We start from the raw sequence: 19967 nt of genomic DNA, 5'->3' as shown, positions 1-19967 counted from the left end.
ATTGAGGCATGTTTAGCACCACAGATTGCAAGCAAAACCGACAATTCAAATGCAAGCCACAGTTCATAATAACAGCAGCACTGAGGCAGCATATATGATCCGGAATGAACATAATAGAGGTGCATAATAACACAACAGTGCATGGGAATTGTGCTTAAACACAACACCGACTCAACTAAATGCAATAGCTAACGTCCACAAGATGACATGACTAGCAATATTGGTAGCAAGCAGATTATTACTGAGGATCAATAAACAACCCCAACGGCCAACACCAAGCAACTCGAATTTCAAAGCAGTATCAAAGCAGCCTGCTGCATGCCTAGCTTGTAGAGAGGCATGGCATGCTCCATCAGCAGTAGAACATGACGCTCTTAACGCTGTCCTTGAGCGCGGGGAGGGGCCTGACAGCTCCACCGGTGGCCGCGCGTGTGCTGCGGGACGTCGACGAGCTGGACGGCACCCTGCCTCCTCGGGCGCCACTTGCCAGTGACCCGCTGTCCGAGCTGTCGGGCTCCATGTAGAATCGGGCACGGAATGCAGCCAGATGAGCGTAGTACGCTGGCGGGACTGAATTTTGGTTTGTTGGTCACAGATTAATAAGTCATTCATTCATCATAAGTCAATGCGTAGCTTCAACAGATTGATCAATTCAATTCTCTTTCTCTCGGAAAACGACTTACCAATAGATACAGAGCGCGTGCACCTCGCATAACTGCACAAGCAATTCGAGCAGTTAGTATCTCTTTAAGCAGCCAGGACACAGTTGACATCCAGATAAACAAGAATTGCCAGGCTTACGTGTAGCAGAGGTTGTTGGTAAGGGTCTGCAATGCATCAGCTGTGAAGTTGTTCTCATCCCACAGGACATGGTAGTGAGCAGGACGGCTTGTGCCCTTGATGCCAGCGTGGCTGCACAGGAAGAAGTCAAACTCTGTAGGGTGGCAGATCTTCGAGTCCACAACTGTACCTGCAAATTCAATTTGCCACAGAATTGCTCTCTAGTTAGACTAGGCAAATCATGGTCCCGAGATGCAAACATGCTAACCACAAAATTTTTTCATACAAACAGCATTACTGAAGTAAAATAGTTGTTCAAAAAAATTAATGCTCACCAGGAAGTATGTTTCCACTCCTGTCAACTGAATTCTGATCATTGTGGTTGTGTGCAAACAACCTTGTATGGTGCCGTTTCTGGACCACGATAAAAGTCACCTGTGGCTGGTAATTTGCTTCCAGCGATGCACACGCCTACAGCAGATACAAAATATCAAACTAGTAAATCTCAACAGCCAGTCTCTCCCTGTCTCTCTTGTCTCCCAAAAAGGAAAACTGAAAAAAGCTACCTTTCGGATTGCATCCAGCTCATGCAGTAGAACTTGGTAAAACTGCCCTTCACTCACACCATCCCTGCCAAAGGTAACCATATTAGTTTGCCGGGAATCCAGTCGCTAGCCAGTTACAGCAGAGTTTTTGCATCAAAGCATGAGCGCAAAGTTTCTGTAAGAGCTCACACCTGTAGAATAGTATCCGCTGAGGCTTTTGACCAGTTGACTTTTTGAAGGATATAAGAAGCTCCCTGCAAATGTGGCCCTCACCTGTATTATTCGCGCTCAAGGTAAAAAAGACAGACAAGAGGAAGGACATGGGGACCATGGTGGAATACCTGATCATGCCACCACAGATGGTTCCCCTCTGAGGATCATGTGTCACCTTATACAAATCCTCTATTAGCTCTTGCCTGTGAGATTGAGCAGAAACTAAACCAGCATACTTTGTCACCTCAGGCCAATCTTGGGAGGCCACAACCTGCAGGGTTATAAAAAACATTCGCAGGTTAATATTCGAATGATCAGTCATAAAAAATGTTTCATAGCTCAACTTACAGCAGCAATGGAAGGGCTGCTATCTTCACCAGGATGCGGATGGGTTACATCCGCACCAAATATGATGGTAGGCCTGTCAGTCACCAAAGGAATGCGTCTCGATACCGCATCAACAAGTACAGTGTTCCTTCCTCCAACCTTTGAAAGAAAAAGTGTTGGTTTCAACAAAAAAAAATGCAACAAAAATAAAAGCAGAGTCAATGAAAACCAACCTTGACATTTATCTTCAGAGCAAGATTTGCCAGTATCTGTTTGTTCATCTTAAAAACTTGCTTTGCGCAGCAGCACTGCGAAACTATCCCAAGGTCTATTTCGCAGACACGCTTCAAATCACCTGATATCAACAGAGAACATTTGACAGCAATTATATGCTCAATAGCACAGGAATAAATTTAAAAGTGGCGCACAGTTTTAAGTTTATATACCATAAAGAGAACCATTGTTGTCAGGAAGTATTCCTACAAGCAAATCAAGTTCCTTGCGCTGTGGTCCAAGCATGTTCATTGCATCATGGAACCTGGCTTTCAGAGCTCGCTCCACTTGATCAGGATGTGCATACATAGGTGGAAGAATAGGCTCCAAGGCAAAGTCCTACAGCCACATTAAATTATTACTTCCATAATCCAGTAGATGAAGTGGACACTAGCTATTTCAGTGTTTTGAGGGATACTTGCCATTCCTGAGGCCTGGCACATGTGAGCAAGTTCACGACAGAATCCACTAGCAACACTCTCTTGCACATTTCGAGCAAAATTGACACAGATCCAGCTCCTGACTCTACCACCATTTACCATTTTCTAGAAAATGAAAACGAAAATAAGTAGTAAATAATGCGGCAAAGTAAACATTTTTTATTGTCTAAGTATCTAATAATGATAATAATTAGGAAAACGCTCAGTGGAGTTATACAATGGCATGAATGATTGAACAGTATTTTAACACAGCAGAAAATTCAAGAGATAAATTGATACTGGTAGCTTGAAAATTAACTACCCGACACATGGTTCATTAAACGAATGCAATTATCTGAACATGAATGTTCAACACAATTGTACTCATAATTTACTGCATTGTGAAGCTAAATGTGAGAGAGGCAGGTGGGCAGCATCTTCAAAGTTGCTCAGAACACAAGGGCTTATGCATACAATTTCCTCAAAAAGATATAACGAATATAACCCTTTAGTTCTACACAATTTAGAAACTATTATTCAGAAAAAGTCTAAATGCTTAGTACCTTGTTCATCATATTCCACTGCCCAACCCTTGGCAAGCAGTCCTTCTCTCTGCCAGTTTCGTTATATTTGAGCTGCATCAATAGAAGTAAAACAAAGAAGATTAGAAATTTTACAAAGAATTATGTGTGTTAATCATCCACTTCCCACAAACATGAGTTGCTATCACAGAACGGTGGTGAGGAAAATGAAAGGTCAAAAGACATTTCAATATGAATGGGTTTCAACCTACCCTAGGAGCAGGTAAAATCCGTGCCTCAACTGAAGCCAAACGCTCACTGATCTTAATGCCAAACTCTTTAGCATAGGGATCTTCATGGTAAGAGTTATGATTCACCATCTGTGGGCACACAAAAGAAGGTTGCATTTTTTGTAAGCATGTGAAGTTGCAAATGGAACTATGGAAGGAGAACCCCCAAAATAACTGAAAAAAGGGGGAAATCAGCACTACCTGAATTATGTCACGCTCCCGATCATGTGGGCGTTGACATGTCTCCTCTAAAAGGGCTCTTATCTGACTCTGGTTTAATCTTTTGGAGTACCTCTGTCCCGCCACTATTTTGCAGACCTGAGTGAACTCATATTTTTAAGCACACATTAGAAACACATGTTTTGCTACCAAAGGTTAAATAGGGATCAAAACAATAGTGTAAAGCTTTGCTACTAAAGAGCAAGAGGAGCAGCTTCAGCCACTAAACTTACCTCCATTGGAAGGTAATTTGGACGCTGCTGATTGCCAACCTGCAGGCACGGCAGGTAGGTATGCTGGATGGCAAAACCATATGTCTCTTGAAAATATTGTATAACAGACTTCACTGTGCCCCCTTGATCAACAGGGAAACTGCAAAAAACAACGTCAGCTTCTTTTAAGAATCAGAATATTATCATGGGATCTTTTTCTCTGACAAATGAGTAAATGACCCAGAGACAGCAGTGCATGAAGAAACAAGGGATGACAGTACGTTAGCTCTCGAGTTGCCTGAGATGTTAAACCAGCTATTCGATACTTCCGCCGCATGTTACCACGGTGGGTAACTTCCACCTTCACTCCTCTTAAGGCCTTCTTGATCTAAAATTGTGAACAGTAACACATAAAACCGATTGTCAAGGTAGTACATAAAGTGGCAGATAAAAAAACAAATATTGGCAGCTCAGATATGGAAGACAAAATAAAACAACAGAAGCAAATATTAAGAATTGGAAAGCAGGAATATATGCAATAAATTAAAGTCTATTTCCAAGAAGAATGTGCTAGACATTTGTTGTGCGATGAACTTAGGTCTTCTGCATTACAAAAAGAAAGGTACCAAATCCCATTTGAGGACTATTTCCCTATGAATCACTGATACTTCACTAGCCGAGTCGTACCCGTATCCGATACTTAACTTCGATACTCTATACCACCACTGTATTGTTTTTCAAAGTCCGTGTTGCCGTACTCATATCACGCATAGGTGATTATTAGAGATATATTGTTGTATTTCCTTGTATTGAGTTTACTTGTACTCCAAGCCATACGGCAATATATAATAGAGGTCACCCCCCTCCTTTGGGTGTGTGGTGTTTCCCAATTCTCTACAGTGATACATAGCTATATCCTGGTGAACTGGTATAATGTGAACATGAAATGTTAGCTAAGCATACCTTGACACGTTCAGCATCTGAGAGGGGCCTTGAGTGGATATCAGTATTTAAAAGCAGTGCAACAAAATCTATCACAGGTAATGGCTCAAAGAAAGCAGTAGCCGACATATCTGAAAAGGCAGAAAAAGTGGAAAATGTAAGTGGAAGCAGAATGTATTTAATGACCAGAACTGTAAGCATTGGAGATGTAATGCTAATAGAAAGTTGTTCACAGAATTAAACATTTGCTTGGCATCACCCAAGTTGTATATCTATTGGATGGGCTTAGATTTGAGTGTTATAACAAGAGGACCCAGTTTAATCATGTATCCTATACATATATCCACAATAGAGAGTTTTTTTACCGATATTCAATGATAAGCCCATCTGAGTAGGACGAATGCTCTGGTAAAACCCACGCCAGCTTTCTATTCCCTCACCAAGGGATCGCCTCCTCCCCAGGTCAGGAGAGAAAAAAGATCGACCAAATGGTGCATATCTGTGAAACAAAGGAGTGGAAAGCATCATGGTACAATTCTCAATGATTATCTGAAACAGAGTTTAATTTAATCACTTTGCTGTTGGCAGCTCCCGCAGGACAATATCAAGAACTTGCAAAGCCTCTTGAGGAGCCTCTGCCTGCCTTCCGGCAATAAATTGCTCAAGACGATGGAGATCAGCTCTTGCAGCAAATCTAATGACTACCTTGTAAGTTTTCTGACGCCTAGATCATAGAAAAGACAATAAGAAATGTCAGACCAGTATGCTCATCCATAGGACGAGAAAACATGTCAACAAGAATGGGTCAATGGTACCTCTCAACGCCAGAACCATCATCTTCCTCAAGTAGAGTGATGTGAAATTCTTTTGAAGTGAATGGCAATGGGCCAGCCGTGTATAGGCTCTTTCTACCATCATAGGCTGGAAGCCGACCTCCCAAGTATGACATCTTGTGCAGCTTCACCAACTCTTCCATCACAGAACGGCTCCGAATTCGTGATGTAACATCTGGGGTGATTGAAACCTGATAGGATACACCGCCATGATTAAAATAAAATCAGGGTAAAGAACATTTAAGTTTATTCGGAATTCAAGAGAATACTGAAGGATAGACCGACACACATCATACTGATGAAGATCCTTGTCAGGCAGTTCAGCAAAGAAGTGATTTGCCTTCACCAAACACCTGGTTCCAATGCTTCCATTTCCTGGACGGTGAGGAAACTTATATGATTTGTGCGACACTGGAAATGCTTGCACAATCTCTTGGCCCGTATTTGATTCCTCCTGTACAGGCAAATCTTTCAGCTGATCTGAGACTTCCACAGTAGAAGCACGTGGTGATAGCTCTGGAGAGCCTGCTTCTGGTGAGATGTTATCTGGTTCATGTGAAGTTTCCTTTGCTTGGCGCAGCTCGGGAGCTATAGCGGACGGGCCTGCCCTGCGTCCAACTCTACCACCACCATAGTTTTGTGGTGGCTGCACTTCTCTGCAAGCCTGACCAGGGCCCAAATACCCTGCAGCAGGGCCAGCAGGACGCCACTGCTGAGACACCATTGCTCCACGAGGTTGAGATGCAGCACCGTGTCCGTGCTGGTAGTAGCCAGCTCCTCGACCACCTTGAGGAAATTGTTGATGGTAGGAGCCACCACGGCCACGAAAACCTCTTCCAGGACCTCTCCCACCACCACCTGGCTCAGCATCCTGTGAACCCTCTCCAAACCCAGGCAGTCTTGGTCTCCAAGATCCCATGTCAGGGATAATGAAACAGTGAGGTTGACGAGCTTGAACTGCCAGGAGAGTAAAACCCAGTTCTTAGAATTTGATCATGACTCTGAAATTTACACATAAAAAAGCGTAGCTTAAAAGAATTTTCGGATAAAAAAAGCTAGCATGAACAGTAGAGATTTGGTTTTGGGTATTAACTATTAACAAAAGCAAGCTAAGGAGGTTCATATAGGCTTTATTTTGACTGGAACAGTAGGCAGGCCCTTACTGAGACCCTTTTTATATATTGCAAGGTTCATATAAAACTTGACTTAGTAGTGTCTTAACAGTCAGTACCTGTAAGAATCTAGCTTTAGTTTAGATAGCATAAGAGAACATATGGCGTTCGAGCTATCATCAACAACAATTCAATGAATCTAGACAAGAAAAGATTGTGTTCGAGAGAAAAAAAAAAGACAAGAAAAGATTGGTCTTGCGAGGGACTCCATACTGAGGTCACAATAAATAAATGAATAAGTGTACTAAACTATTTCGAGCAACTCTAACAAGATACAGGATTACAGTATGAGAAAATAGTAGTAAACTTAAGCATGAGAAAACTTGAAGGGAAGAACGCAGCACTGGGCAAACATGTGTTTTTAGGAGTTGGGAATGGCTCCAAAACAAATAAGGTACATTTATGAAGAACCATAGTTTTCATAGTCCAAAATGCATGCTAAACTAACTAAACGAAAGAAAATCAGAAAAAACAAATAGGACATTGGCAGTTGACAACCCAGAAATTCTGTCATAATCATATCCTTGCAGGAACAAAAATGCAGAGTATTTCCAGAAATTGATGCCAAGAAGGTACGGACCATGGAGGAGAGAAAGGAATCAAGAGCGACTGAAATACCAGGAAAACAGAGAAATGTTGAGAAAAATGAATGTTTTAAGCTAAAGGCCGCAGCTTTTGGCCCCAAAAAGAAAAACTCACAAACCGAAATTTCATGGAAGGACTTGCAACACGCAAGAAAAAACAAAAGGTAACGAAAATGTACAGAAGGCTAAGCAACCATGGAATCGAAAGCATATGCACGATGAGAAATTAGAAAATAAGGTGGGGGAAAACAGGAGGACACAACAGAAGCACACGCATTGGTGTAGTCAAGGGCTCAAGGCCTGTTGTTGATCGAAACCAAAACACATGGGGAACAAACGCAGAATCAAGATTGATTTTCCAGGGAGAAGGACTGACAGAGCCGCGGAGAGGAAAGTAACTGAAAGGAAAGGGGAGGAATAGATGGAGGCATCAGAGAAAGGAAGAAGTTGGAGCATGAACCCCGCCCCGGATCACCTTGGGCAGATGGAGAAGAAGGTTGCAACAAGAGGAAGTAGAGCAGGACCGCTCCCTCTCTCCTTCCTCCCTCCCTCCCTCCCTCAGTCCCTCCCTCCCTGTTCTTTGATTCAGCGGATCGGAGCAGTGTCGAATGCTTGTCTGATATGGAGAGAGAGATGATGGGAAAACGCCAAGGAGAGCTATTTAAGCCCAGCAGTAGGAGTTTCTTGGCCTCGCAACCATTGCAATCTCTTCTCTGTGACCTTGTGTTGCTTTCTTGGTTGGTTGGCTCATTGGCCGGCTGGAGGTGTATTATGTTGGTTGCTGGGATATGTAGGATATTTTACAATGTTCCCTTTTTGCAAATGCGTGTTGTCTTATGTATGCAAGAATCTCTACCAACACCACAGAAATATCAACATTCTTGGTGTAGCGTATGTTGTTTTCGCAAAAAAAAAAGTATTATTGTTGAAAAAATGGTGTAAATTTTATTCAGCCAAATCAAGTCCGCATGGACACTGTCAGCTCGAAACGGCAGCCCGAGCAAGCCTGACTGGAGTGGACCGATTCATGACCAGGAACCGGAGACCCAGGTCCAAGTCCAATTATTTTTTTTAAGGAAAATCCAAGTCCAATTATCAGAATCAGACCGGCCCCCATCCATGTCCCTTTTTTTTTTTAAGAAAGCCATCCATGTCCTCTAGTAGTGCACCGGTTCAACAGTGGTTCAGTACTGTTCCTTACTGGCAGTGGGCCCCTTGAGGTACAGAGGGTGCCATGCCTGGCTGGGTGGCCTGGCCACTACAGGACTACACCAGGCTGCACTGCACCTGCTGCCATGAGTCAGTGAGTGACTATGAACGCACTAGCACTAGCACTAGCAGGACTAGCCCTAGTAGTCGAAAAATGATTTGCTACGCATGGTTAAACAGCAGTTAACTCAACGTTCTAGCTGGCAAAGAAACATGCACAGCAGTGCAGGTTCACTAACCATGTATCGATTCTAGGCAAGAAAAGCTCTCCAATCAGCATGGATAACAACAAGCATGCATCCATATAGTAGAATTTTCTGTATACCCATTAGTATAACAACAGATTGCCAATGCAGGTCGATAGGAGAATCCATTTTACCTCCTTAGCTCAGGCTTGAGGGCAGGTCAGCACTCAAAGCATGGGCGAGCGACGCATGAATCAAGATCCACGACAGAGCCCCCGGAAATGCAGCAGGTCCGAGTAGGGTCAGAATCCATCTCCTTCAATTCACAGATAGAGTTCATTTGCAATCTCCAATCAATGCAGTGGCAGCCGGCCTGACGAAGAAGAAGGAATCGAGGAATGAATGCAAGTGTGCACTGGCCCTCGCATAAAAGAGAAATGCATGCGGTGGATCAGATATTCAGATAAGAGCAACAAAGTCAAGCAAAGTTTTTTTTTTTGAAAAGCTCAAGCAAAGTTTCACAACGTACCAGTACCACACGTACATTACATGCAGTGTACTAGTGCAGATGGGGATGGAGGTTGTCCAAATCACGGGCGAGCCGGGCTGAGGTATGCTGTCTGCCATCATCCATGTGGCGGTGACAGACAGAGAACCGCACCTCCCACCAATTTCACGCCGTCCTTCCACCTTTGCAAATTCGCATTGAGTGAGTGGAGAAAAAAAAAATCAACCGATTATATTGCAACACAACATGCAGATTGCACCTGCACGACATCACATGCCTCCTCTGACTCAACAATTCGGTAGGAAAAAAAAGGAAAAACATATTTACAAGTATTTTAAAAAAAAACATTTTACAAGTATTTTACCTGCCAGTTAATTAACCATGAACCATTCTTGTAACAGCATCAACTCCCATAGCTCTGTGAATCTGATCTCACGAACCAAAATCATGCCAGTTGAAAGCTCGTAATGAGAATCCAACAAGCAGCAACCTGTAAACCATAAAAAAAACAAAGTTGACATGATGTTAATTGGCATAAAGGATAGCAGCCTTGTATTAAAAGAGACAAGCTCCACTGCTTTTCAGTTAATGTGACACGATATTTTTCAGTTTTCAGGCCACCATTGTACTTGGGTGATTCTCCAGGCATGGGCTTCCAGAGATGTACTAAGAAATCCAGTCTTATTGTCCCTTTCTTCTTCCATCATTTCAAATTTAGGTTATGTTGCAGCCACAAGATGTAGTCAACTCAACTCAAGCTTATTTAATATTGGTAATCTTCTCCAAAATGATTAGTATTGGAGCACAGGAAAGCCCTATATATACAAGTTTGTTTGTGGATGGGAGCCTTTATGTTGTGTTATCTCCTATGGCATGCCAGTCAGTCAAAACAGCCATAACTATGTAGAATTTTCCTCTGATCAGCCTTTTGTTCAGCTTTTAAACAAATTTTGTGTACCACGTGACAAGAACAGATGAATTCATGGACCACATGTGCAAGCATATCTCTCATTACCTCATCATCAGATATCCTATCAATAAGAAAAAAAATACAAAAATCAGATATTAATCCAGACCAGGTGAAGCATCTTGTCCCGAAAAGTATCAGAAACATTTTTTTTGAAAGGACAATTTTTATTAATTTCGGAAACATAGATCTTTCAAAAATAAAGGATCAATAAGATAGAAAAGGGGGAAAAGGAAAATAGGTAGCAGAACATACTTTTTTTAGGGACAGCAGTACATACTTAACCATATGATTGGACCTGTTCTCGATATCCTGACCAATCATCAAGACATCAAAACTTCTGATGCATCATATCTGCAGCCACAACAAAGAGCGGATCCAACTAATGGAACTTGATTGCACATTTGAGTTGAAGCAGCTTTTGTTTCAATTTTAGTGGTTCTTTCTTGATATCGTTGTCTTCCTGAATTAAAATGTGAATGTTACTTAAAAGATCACAGTCTGGATACAGTAAAGCGTGGTCTAGATGGAATGTTGATGAATTGATCTTCACATTTCTGGAATGTTATTCGTAGATCATGCAAAGCCACAGCATAAACCAGGATTTTGAAGGAAGGAAGAAGGAGAAAAGAAGAGAAACTGATGGGGAACATGCTAGGGAAGGCCCAAGTCATAGGATGATGGGCCGCACTTGCCCCATTTGCCAGTCAAAACTGTCTCCTGGAAGCTGTTGCTTTTACTTTGACGACAGTTAGCCCCCCTCTTCTCTAAAAGGATTGAGCAGGGAAGATCGATCTTTTATATATATATATATATATATATATATATATATATATATATATATATATATATATATATATAGGCCAGGGCTAATCTCTACCCTGGGTATGGAATACTTATTCCATACCCGAGACAACCAGAGCTACCGTCGCACTCCAGCGCCCAAGCCGCGCTCAGCCGGTTTTCCTCCCTCGCTGCAGCCCCACCGTTCCCATCCCGGTTTCCTCCCTCGCTGCAGCCCCACCGTTCCCATCCCGGTTTTTTTTTCAGACGCCAAGACGTGCGTCAGTTATGACTGAGGCCTCTCCGGTTTGCTGTTTTTTTTTCAGGTGCGCGTGCGGAAAGAGAAAAACAATCAGATGAATCCAAGGCCGCAACGCTCCTAGTTTGCTCTCTCAGTTATAACTCAATTGAATTGTGACATGCAACAGCGAGAACACAATTAGCTCATGGAGTAAACTCATACAAGACAATGTGATACTTTCCGGAGCTTGGATTAATTTTTTTAAGCAGGTCTTTTTAGCCTGCTACATCAATTACAACTGCAACTATAAAGGTTCAATATGAAACTACAACACATAGTTGATCTGTAATCTGCTACTACAATAAACACAACATAGCAAGTTTTCAAATGGGATAAACATAATTGGTGCTCTACTTCTACATTATGGCAACATGATTCCTCTTTAATAAAAGATCTTCCTTCTGGAGGGCAAGTCATCAGACCATAATGAACATCCATCAACTGAATTCCGTGGGATGGTTCTAGCTCTGACAATTGTTGTGCTGCTACTTTGTTTTTGGAATCAGAGTCGTCAATATGCAACTTCAAAGCCTGAAATTACAATTTTCACTCTATCAGTGAGGCAATGGGGTAAATAAATGCCAACTAGACTATTAATAAGCCGCCTGGCCAATTTTTCCAGACTCCAACTGAGTTGGGCTTGATTTGTCCAGGGCAATTCATCATACTAAAATAAATAGGTAAACAATATTTTATTGCTGCACATACATGACATCAATATTGTTTTGTACGGGGTAATGGATACACCTTAATATTAACCATGAAAACCAAAATCTAAAGTGCCACTGTATATGATACACACTCAAATGGCAGTACTTTAAGCAGACAAAAAGGATCCACATCAGAGAAAAGAAAAACCTTTAATCGAGATGATTTGGCATTGAGCACAGCACCAGCAAGATCAGAATCTGTAGTCAGGAGCACCTTGTCACCTTCATCATCCTCATACTGCATAGAACAACAGCATCAAATTTTAGCTGCTGCAATTATAGTATACACAGTATTCTAAAAAAGCTCACACATTAAATTCAGCAGTGCTTGACAACAATAGAATACACAATTGAAGTACATAATTCTTCATGAAGATGCAGTAGTGAATCTAAAATTTGTATATCAGACACAGAGCACCTGGTTCTTCTCTATAAATGCCTACACAAAGTTGAAAGCATAGGGATGTCAAATGAGTCAAGCTTACCAAAAGTTGAACTGTGCTCTTATCACCACCAATGCCTAATCTTTGCATTATAGAAGATATCAACTCATCTAAACTCTTAGACCCTGGAAATTGAACAAATAAGTTTTTAGCTGAAGCAAATGAACCACACTTACATCTCAAATAACTTCAGAGTCAGCACCTACCACAAGTAAATCTATGCAAACGTCCATTCTGATCCCGAAGTTTAAAGACAAATGAATTACCAACAGCAGGAGGATACATACTGCTCCAGCCATCCCCAGCCTCTGATGGCGTTACTAAAGATAAATCACTGCACAAAGCAATAGTTAAGGTAGGCATTGTATTTGAGAGGGAATACAAAAAGGAAATATTAACAAGACCTGTGACTATCAAAATCCTCGTCTGGAAGCTCTAGAGCAAGAGCGGAGTTCCAGAATTTCTGCATCATTGTGTTCGCCACATCATTTGCTGTCCCAGGACCTCCTTCAAACTTTAGACAGAAAAACATGCCATGAACCAAGATTACTAGGAAAGTCGACACAAAAAAGGGAGGGAAAGCATGGGCCATAGAGAGAGACCATTGAAATGGCTGCATGAGTAAGATGCAGAACATCCAAGCAAGCAGCGACCCGGCCATCTGTTCACAGTGGGAAAAAATCGGATGCTCAATATGAATACCAAAGGAGGAAACTTTAGGTCGAGAAGCATAAATGTTTACCTCCATCGAGAACAGGAATATGCAAGAATTTGCCATCATTTCCAGCCATTGCTCTCGGACAGGCCATCTTCCTCCTCGCAGCTGACGGTGGCCGCCAATGAGACGGCGATGCCTGATGTTGAGAAGTGGAGGGGGCCCTAGGGAGATCCAGACTGTACCTTTGATTCCGCATCCTCCCGGCCGGAATCACCGGTCCAGAGCTGCGCCGTGCTCATCCACTTGCTCTTGTCCCCGGCAGCGCCATCCTCCTCCGTTGCCTTGCGATCGTTCTTCGTCTTCGTCCCCGCCTCCGCCTTCATGATATCGATCACTGCGCACACGCCGCAGCATCGCCGCATAAAAAAACCGCCCCCAAAAAGGAAAGGCACAAGAACAAAAGAACGAAAAAGAGAGTAAATTTCCTCACCTTCGGCGAGGAGGCGCGCGCAGAGCGGGAGCTCCCACCTGAACATCTCGATCTTGCCCCGCTCCTCCTTGAGGCGGCGGATGCAGGCGTCCACGTCCGACGCCGGCACGTCCCTGGCCTGCTGGACTGCCTTGGAGGCGAAGTACCTCAGATCCAGGCTCAAATCGGAACCCATTCTGATCTCCAAGATGTCAAGCCCCATCGGAATGGATGGATTGAATTGAATTGAATCTACGCTGTCCTGTGTATTGGAAGGGGGAGCTGTGAGGCGGATGGGAACGGAGGAGGGTGAGTCGAGGACGCGGCACAGCAGCGACAGGCTACCACCGGGACGGCAGGAGGGGGGCAAGGGCACCCGACACTGGAGCTCGCCGGGTCGGCACGGGACGAAAAAATGACGCGTCGACAGAAGGGTGGGGCCGGGGCCGCAGCGCCTCACCGGGGAGGGCGCTAGGGTGGGCGGCGCAGAGCCTCACAGGGACAACAAGAGGAGAAGAGGACACCCGCCGGGGAGGGAATGGCGCGGGCCGGCGGGAGCAGGAGCTGCAACTCGCCGGGCGGCACGGACGCCGGCGATGCAGGGAATCGCGCGGGCCAGCGGCGCTGGGCGGGGCGGGCGTAGGGAAATAGGGGGCCGGCGGCGCAGGGAATCGCGGGCCAGCAGGGCAGCGGCGCTGGGCGGGGCGGACGCAGGGAAACAGGGGGGCCGGCGGCGCAGGGAATCACGGGGCCAGCAGGGCAAAACCGCTCGGATGTGGTGGCGAGAAAACCGGGCGGGGCCGCGGGAGGTGGGAACGGCGCAAGGGGGGAAAACGGATGTGAAGATGCGTGCGGGTCGGATCCGGGGGGTCGGATCGGGGGTTGGCTCGGGTATGGAATTCCTTATTCCATACCCAGGGTTTCTAATAGAGCTACTATATATATATATATATATATATATATATATATATATATATATATATATATATATATATATATATATATATATATAAAACAGGGAGGGTCGAGCAACAGCTTACGTACGTGGACTAATAATCTTTCTCACCTGCCCGTGTTTATAATTGACAGGAACATGAGTTTTGTTGTGTCCTAGGCTGACGGCTCCTGGGCTTCGGCATGCACCTGGCCTGACATTTTGAGGGACCAACATAATGACATGAGCTGCCCTGATGCAAGGAAACTAGTCTGATTCATCAAATGCAAAATTGAGGTTATTTCTCCCTACCCGTATTTATCAGAATTGGGTAGTGATATATAAGAGTCAACTGCACACTATACTAGTAGATGTAAGCAAAGTCTACCCTAGTCTGATCTGAAGAAAATAATATTAATTCTATATATAATAGTGTAATAACAATGCATGCTGGTGTCCGACAATGATGCTATAGATAGTATGGCTTTGCAGTGTACCTAGTTCAATTAAGCAAGCGGTCAGTCGATATATAGCGAAGCTAATCTATCTGAGAAGGCAGCTGGACTATGCAGTCCAGTCTACATCCACACACATGAGATGCATTGTACATGGATAGCTCCTGTTCTGAGTCCTGAGCCTACGGTCTACCCCAGGTCAAAGCCAAACCAAAATCCCAACCCTACACGTTTTCTGTTACTGCATGGAACCGTTTGTTTGTCTTGTAATCTTTCTTTCTGCACCACACAATGACACAAATGCAATTATGCAAGTGCTTTTTGTGCTTGTGCACCTCACACCCCACCAAGAGAGGAGAAACACTTTTCTGTTTGCTGTACGCGTGCTCCTACCGAACTTCCAACCACATTCCTACATATTGGATAGCTGCGCCGTATTTCTAAATGATGTTGCTAAGCAATGAGGTGAATAAAGAAAGGCAGGGATGATGAGTTACCTAGCTGCTGCTGAAAGCTCGAGAGGCAGGCGAATGGTAGCCAGGAATTGCATGCCATGTCAGCGAGTGGGGGCCCACCCACCGGCGCTCCGGGCCACGTCGGACAGGAGCAGCCGGGGTGAATCCGGGGCTTTCCAGGTGTCACCACTCAGCGGCCTCCAAAGTACGCCCGCGCAGCGCTGGCATGTGATAAGCTTATCTGTCCCCTTGCCGGCTGGCTGGCCCCTGTCCGCTCCACGTCTCTCCATTTCTTTCTTCCCTGGTGCCTGGTGCCTGGTGCCTGGTGCCTCTGCCTGAGTCCACAAGGAGACACATGCAGTTGCTGCTTGTAGCATGTCAAATGCATGCTGCCCTACAAGTGTGCAAGAGCAAGCAGCATATGCTAGCCAGCCAAGTAGGAGGAGCAGTGTGGTGGTGGCGATAAGAGGTGAGTGGCCTACTGTAAGCTGTTTGCTTCTGGCCTGGCCTCCATCCATGGAACCTTTTGCCCGATGCTAACCGTCACCGAATGCCCGCAGCAGCAGGCGCTCACGGCTCTCACCACCACTGACTGACTGGCCGGCCGGTAGTGCGCTGCGGCCACCACCCAGCGTGCAGCGTGCGTCGTGGTCTGTCTTTTTTCCCCTTTCCTCCGGTCCTTCCTTCCCAGTGAGTCATCTCATCCCTCCCAGTCCCAGAGTGCGTGGTGATTGGCCAGGAGGAAAGAGGAGAAGCTGCTCTGCTGATTGATTGGCCTCCTCTCCTCTTGCAGCTGCAGATAACAGACCCTGCATATGGCCATCATCCTTGTACGGGCAGCGTCGCCCGGGCTCTCCGACGGCGCCGTCGGCCACCACCAAGTCCATGGGAGCCTCCAGGGCTCCTCCCAGCTGCTCAAGACGAGGGTGCCGCCACGCCGCTGGATGCTCTGCTCGCTCAGGTACGCGTGCCTCGGCCTCCAGCCGGGGGAGGAGGTTGGCCGGACCTCCGCCGTGTACTCCAGCCTGGCCGTCAACCCGGCGGGAGAGGCCGTCGTCTCGTCCGAGCAGAAGGTCTACGACGTCGTGCTCAAGCAGGCGGCATTGCTCAAGCGCCAGCTGCGCACGCCCCCCGTCCTTGACGTCAGGCCCCAGCAGCTGGACATGCCGCGCAGCGGCCTCAAGGAGGCCTACGCCCGCTGCGGCGAGATCTGCCAGGAGTATGCCAAGACTTTTTACCTCGGTATGCACCAATCTTGAGTTCAATAATATCCACTTCTCTCCCAACCAAATGATGAGCCATGCATGTTGATGACAGGAACTATGTTGATGACAGAGGAGCGGCGCCGCGCCATATGGGCCATCTATGGTAGGAATATCTCAATAACAATCACCATGTCTTCCCCCTCCACTGTTCCATTGATTCCCTCTCAGTCCCTAGTATGTTCAGTTTGTTTGTCAATTTCTGCAACTGGAGCCAATATTATCATCAGATTAATGCACCTAATCTGCATGAACCTTGTGCTGCTGTAGACCTGTAGTAAAAAAGAAAAGCTGCTTTTAACAGTAAATCCCAAGAATCTGGATGAAAATTGGCACACTTTTAAAGTAGTGGTGTCAAGTAGCTCTCAGTGGGAATTAACATTGAAAAAGAAGAATCGTTGACTTCCACGCACTGCATTTGTGCATCTATATATATATATATAGTCAATGACCAATGAAGGCCTAATCTACTTTTTATGGCAGTATCTGTGGAAGCACTAGAAAATAGGCTTTCGGTAGGTTAAAACGCTGCTAAATGGCTCCATGGATACTTTTAGACCTTTGGAAAGCTATGAGAACATATTCTCACGCTTCAAACTACCTTAGAATATGAATCTGAAGTATAGGCGATTTTAAATGACCTGATTCAGGTATGACTTAGGAAATCTGATGGGTGTGTTCCTGCAGTGTGGTGTAGGAGGACAGATGAGCTCGTAGATGGGCCAAACGCCAACTACATTACGCCAACAGCTTTGGACCGGTGGGAGAAAAGACTTGAGGATCTTTTCGCGGGACGCCCTTACGATATGCTTGACGCCGCTCTTTCTGATACCATCTCAAGGTTCCCCATAGATATTCAGGTAGTGGCTGTTGTATCTGCACTTCTGCATATCATAATATCTAGTAGTCTAGTGGATGAAACTGACATGTCACTGCTAGTCTACAGTTGTTGTTATTCCTAATTAGCATTGGACTCCCTAGGCCTTGCAAATTTAGTGCAGTATGACTAGACCTGCTAAGTTGACAAGAACAAAATCATACGATTTTTTCAGCCTTCAGTCTCCAATGCTATTGTAATGTTCAATTTAACCGTGCACAACATGTTGTAGTGGGCTTGTGTAGGTAAAAGGACCAGGAGAGTTGTTGTGTCAAAGCTGTTTAGGTGGAAATGTAATGAACTATTTTAGGATGCAATGCAACATTATTCTAACAGGACTACCTCTCATGCAATGCGCATTTTTGGCAGCCCTTCAGGGACATGATTGAAGGGATGCGGAGTGATCTCAGAAAGGCGAGGTATAAGAACTTCGACGAGCTCTACATGTACTGCTACTATGTTGCAGGAACTGTGGGATTAATGAGTGTGCCTGTGATGGGCATCGCACCTGAGTCTAAGGCAACAACTGAAAGCGTGTACAGTGCTGCCTTGGCTCTCGGAATTGCGAACCAGCTCACAAATATACTCCGGGATGTAGGAGAGGAGTAAGTAACTATTTCCTTACAGCTTATTCCTAGGACCAAGGCATGAACATCTAAAGGTAGCATGTCTCTAAACATTTACACTGTTGTTCTTTCATGGTTTTTTAGTGCTAGAAGAGGAAGGGTATATTTACCACAAGATGAACTGGCACAGGCAGGGCTCTCTGATGAGGATATCTTCTATGGTGTTGTGACAAACCGATGGAGAAATTTCATGAAGCAGCAGATCAAGAGGGCCAGGATGTTTTTTGAGGAGGCAGAGAGAGGGGTGACTGAGCTCTCACAGGCTAGCAGATGGCCAGTACGTTGAACAACTTAGCAGTGAACAGCAGCAGAACACTTGTTGTTGTTTGTTTAGCATATACATATATATAGAAAGAGAGTGATGAAACGGGTTTCCTTGTTCCATTATTTCAGGTATGGGCCTCCCTACTGTTGTACCGGCAAATCCTGGATGAGATTGAAGCAAACGACTACAACAACTTCACAAGGAGGGCTTATGTCGGGAAAGGGAAGAAACTGCTAGCGCTTCCTGTTGCGTATGGGAAGTCGCTACTGCTACCAGTTTCACTGAGAAATAGCCAGACCTAGCGGCCATTGAAAACAAGACAAGGTGATCAGGAATTCAGGAGGATAGGCTAGATAGAAAATAGGGCAATGTCCTGGTGGAGTTAATTATGGTTCAGGTGTATCATATGAAATGTTGGGGGCAGGCAGAGATAGATAGATAAAGCAGTGCAACCAACGTAGATGGATATGGAACGCTGGCCTGTATATCCTTATTCTCTTAGGAGAGCGTATATACATACACTCGAGTCTCTGAAGGAAAGAACCAACATGTATACTGATTTCTGCCTTATCCCAGATTTGGGGAAAAACACAAAAGTGGTGATATTCTGTAAATGCCAATGCCAACATCGTACAAAGCAGTTGTCATGGGCTGAAATTTGTTGATGTTGTTCAGATTGAACCGAAATTTAGTGACGGATTATTATTCCCCCAAGCTAGCATATATGGAAATTAAATGCCCCTTCTTGTGACATGAGAATTATCAGCAAAACCGGGAGACTCCAGTGATAATAAGAATTCAGAAGTAGTGTACTCCAGTCTCCGGTATGTAATCTCCCCGGAGACTGGAGTGGAGGTGTGACGGAACCGCCAAATTAAATCTCTAATTAAGCGTAATGGCCGTCACTTAACACATCGGGCGCATTAGCTTAACGGCTTAATTTGGCGATTCTTTCTCAACCCACGGCCCGATCGAAACAACACCGGTAGTCCCACGCGAAGGTGGGCGCAGATAATTTACAAGATTAACACTTACATAGACATGTCTGATCCACCCCGACCGGTCGGACCGGTCCACCCAACCGGTCGAACCGGTCGGCACCACGCTGCCAACTCCACCGGTCAGACCGGTCTACGCAAAACAGAAGGGCTGCACACTCAGCCCACAAGTGTACAACTCGACAGCGCCCTAACCTAAGGGTCCCGCTCCTCGACCTGCCACCCCTCTGCATCCCGACGGATGAACTTGACACAACAGGGGCAGAAGTCGACGTCCGGGTGTCCTGTAATAATAATGTGGCAACAAACCCTGAGTATTCTAATACTCAGCAAGGCTTACCCGACCAGTGGGTATAACTTAACCCACATAATTAGACATGCAAGGCTTTTGGCTGTGGTTATTTTGCAGAAACCGCGGCTAAAGTAAGTCCTTACTTTCATGATTTTAGCCCAGATTGTATATATAATCTAACCATGATCTATCATTAGCATAAACTAACTATAGCAAACATGGTGGAGCAACAGGTATAAA

General features: G+C 44.9%; 3 protein-coding genes across 7 annotated transcripts; 1 reads left to right on the top strand and 2 right to left on the bottom strand.

Annotated features, from left to right (window-relative positions):
* Positions 1–44: 44 nt before the first annotated feature.
* LOC120704567 (protein argonaute 1D) lies at positions 45–8132 on the bottom strand. Of its 3 annotated transcripts, none has more exons than XM_039989010.1 (22): positions 7806–8132; positions 5864–6531; positions 5557–5765; positions 5316–5465; positions 5107–5240; positions 4763–4872; positions 4081–4187; positions 3821–3959; positions 3570–3686; positions 3351–3458; positions 3121–3192; positions 2561–2683; positions 2312–2477; positions 2099–2220; positions 1887–2024; positions 1667–1809; positions 1517–1579; positions 1347–1410; positions 1116–1251; positions 802–970; positions 684–715; positions 45–570 (listed from the first exon to the last, which is right to left on the bottom strand). In XM_039989010.1, the coding sequence occupies exons 2-22, from the start codon at positions 6491–6493 to the stop codon at positions 353–355; spliced, it is 3150 nt and encodes a 1049-aa protein (XP_039844944.1). In that variant the 5' UTR covers positions 6494–6531; positions 7806–8132; the 3' UTR covers positions 45–352. The 3 variants fall into 3 exon arrangements, with proteins under 3 accessions (XP_039844944.1, XP_039844945.1, XP_039844946.1); XM_039989011.1 differs by having other exon boundaries at positions 63–570; positions 5864–6575; positions 7806–8090; XM_039989012.1 differs by lacking the exon at positions 7806–8132 and adding an exon at positions 6806–6829 and having other exon boundaries at positions 63–570.
* Positions 8133–11454: 3322 nt separating this feature from the next.
* On the bottom strand, positions 11455–13242 carry LOC120704568 (CBS domain-containing protein CBSCBSPB3-like). Its single transcript, XM_039989013.1, has 7 exons — positions 13179–13242; positions 13039–13097; positions 12841–12950; positions 12643–12770; positions 12479–12561; positions 12142–12231; positions 11455–11814 (listed from the first exon to the last, which is right to left on the bottom strand). Exons 1-7 carry the CDS (start codon positions 13225–13227, stop codon positions 11512–11514), a joined length of 822 nt encoding a protein of 273 aa, XP_039844947.1. The 5' UTR covers positions 13228–13242; the 3' UTR covers positions 11455–11511.
* Positions 13243–15676: 2434 nt separating this feature from the next.
* Positions 15677–19094, top strand: LOC120704564 (phytoene synthase 1, chloroplastic). Of its 3 annotated transcripts, none has more exons than XM_039989005.1 (8): positions 15677–15876; positions 15968–16097; positions 16201–16649; positions 16725–16775; positions 17357–17529; positions 17916–18151; positions 18257–18449; positions 18566–19094. In XM_039989005.1, the coding sequence occupies exons 3-8, from the start codon at positions 16223–16225 to the stop codon at positions 18737–18739; spliced, it is 1254 nt and encodes a 417-aa protein (XP_039844939.1). In that variant the 5' UTR covers positions 15677–15876; positions 15968–16097; positions 16201–16222; the 3' UTR covers positions 18740–19094. The 3 variants fall into 3 exon arrangements, with proteins under 3 accessions (XP_039844939.1, XP_039844941.1, XP_039844940.1); XM_039989007.1 differs by having other exon boundaries at positions 15754–15876; positions 15971–16097; positions 18566–19090; XM_039989006.1 differs by lacking the exon at positions 15677–15876 and having other exon boundaries at positions 15923–16097; positions 18566–19090.
* The last annotated feature ends 873 nt before the right edge of the window (positions 19095–19967 follow it).

This window comes from Panicum virgatum, chromosome 4K (assembly GCF_016808335.1).
Source record: "Panicum virgatum strain AP13 chromosome 4K, P.virgatum_v5, whole genome shotgun sequence".
Lineage (NCBI taxonomy): Eukaryota > Viridiplantae > Streptophyta > Magnoliopsida > Poales > Poaceae > Panicum > Panicum virgatum.
This window is presented reverse-complemented; position numbering and strand designations above follow the sequence as displayed.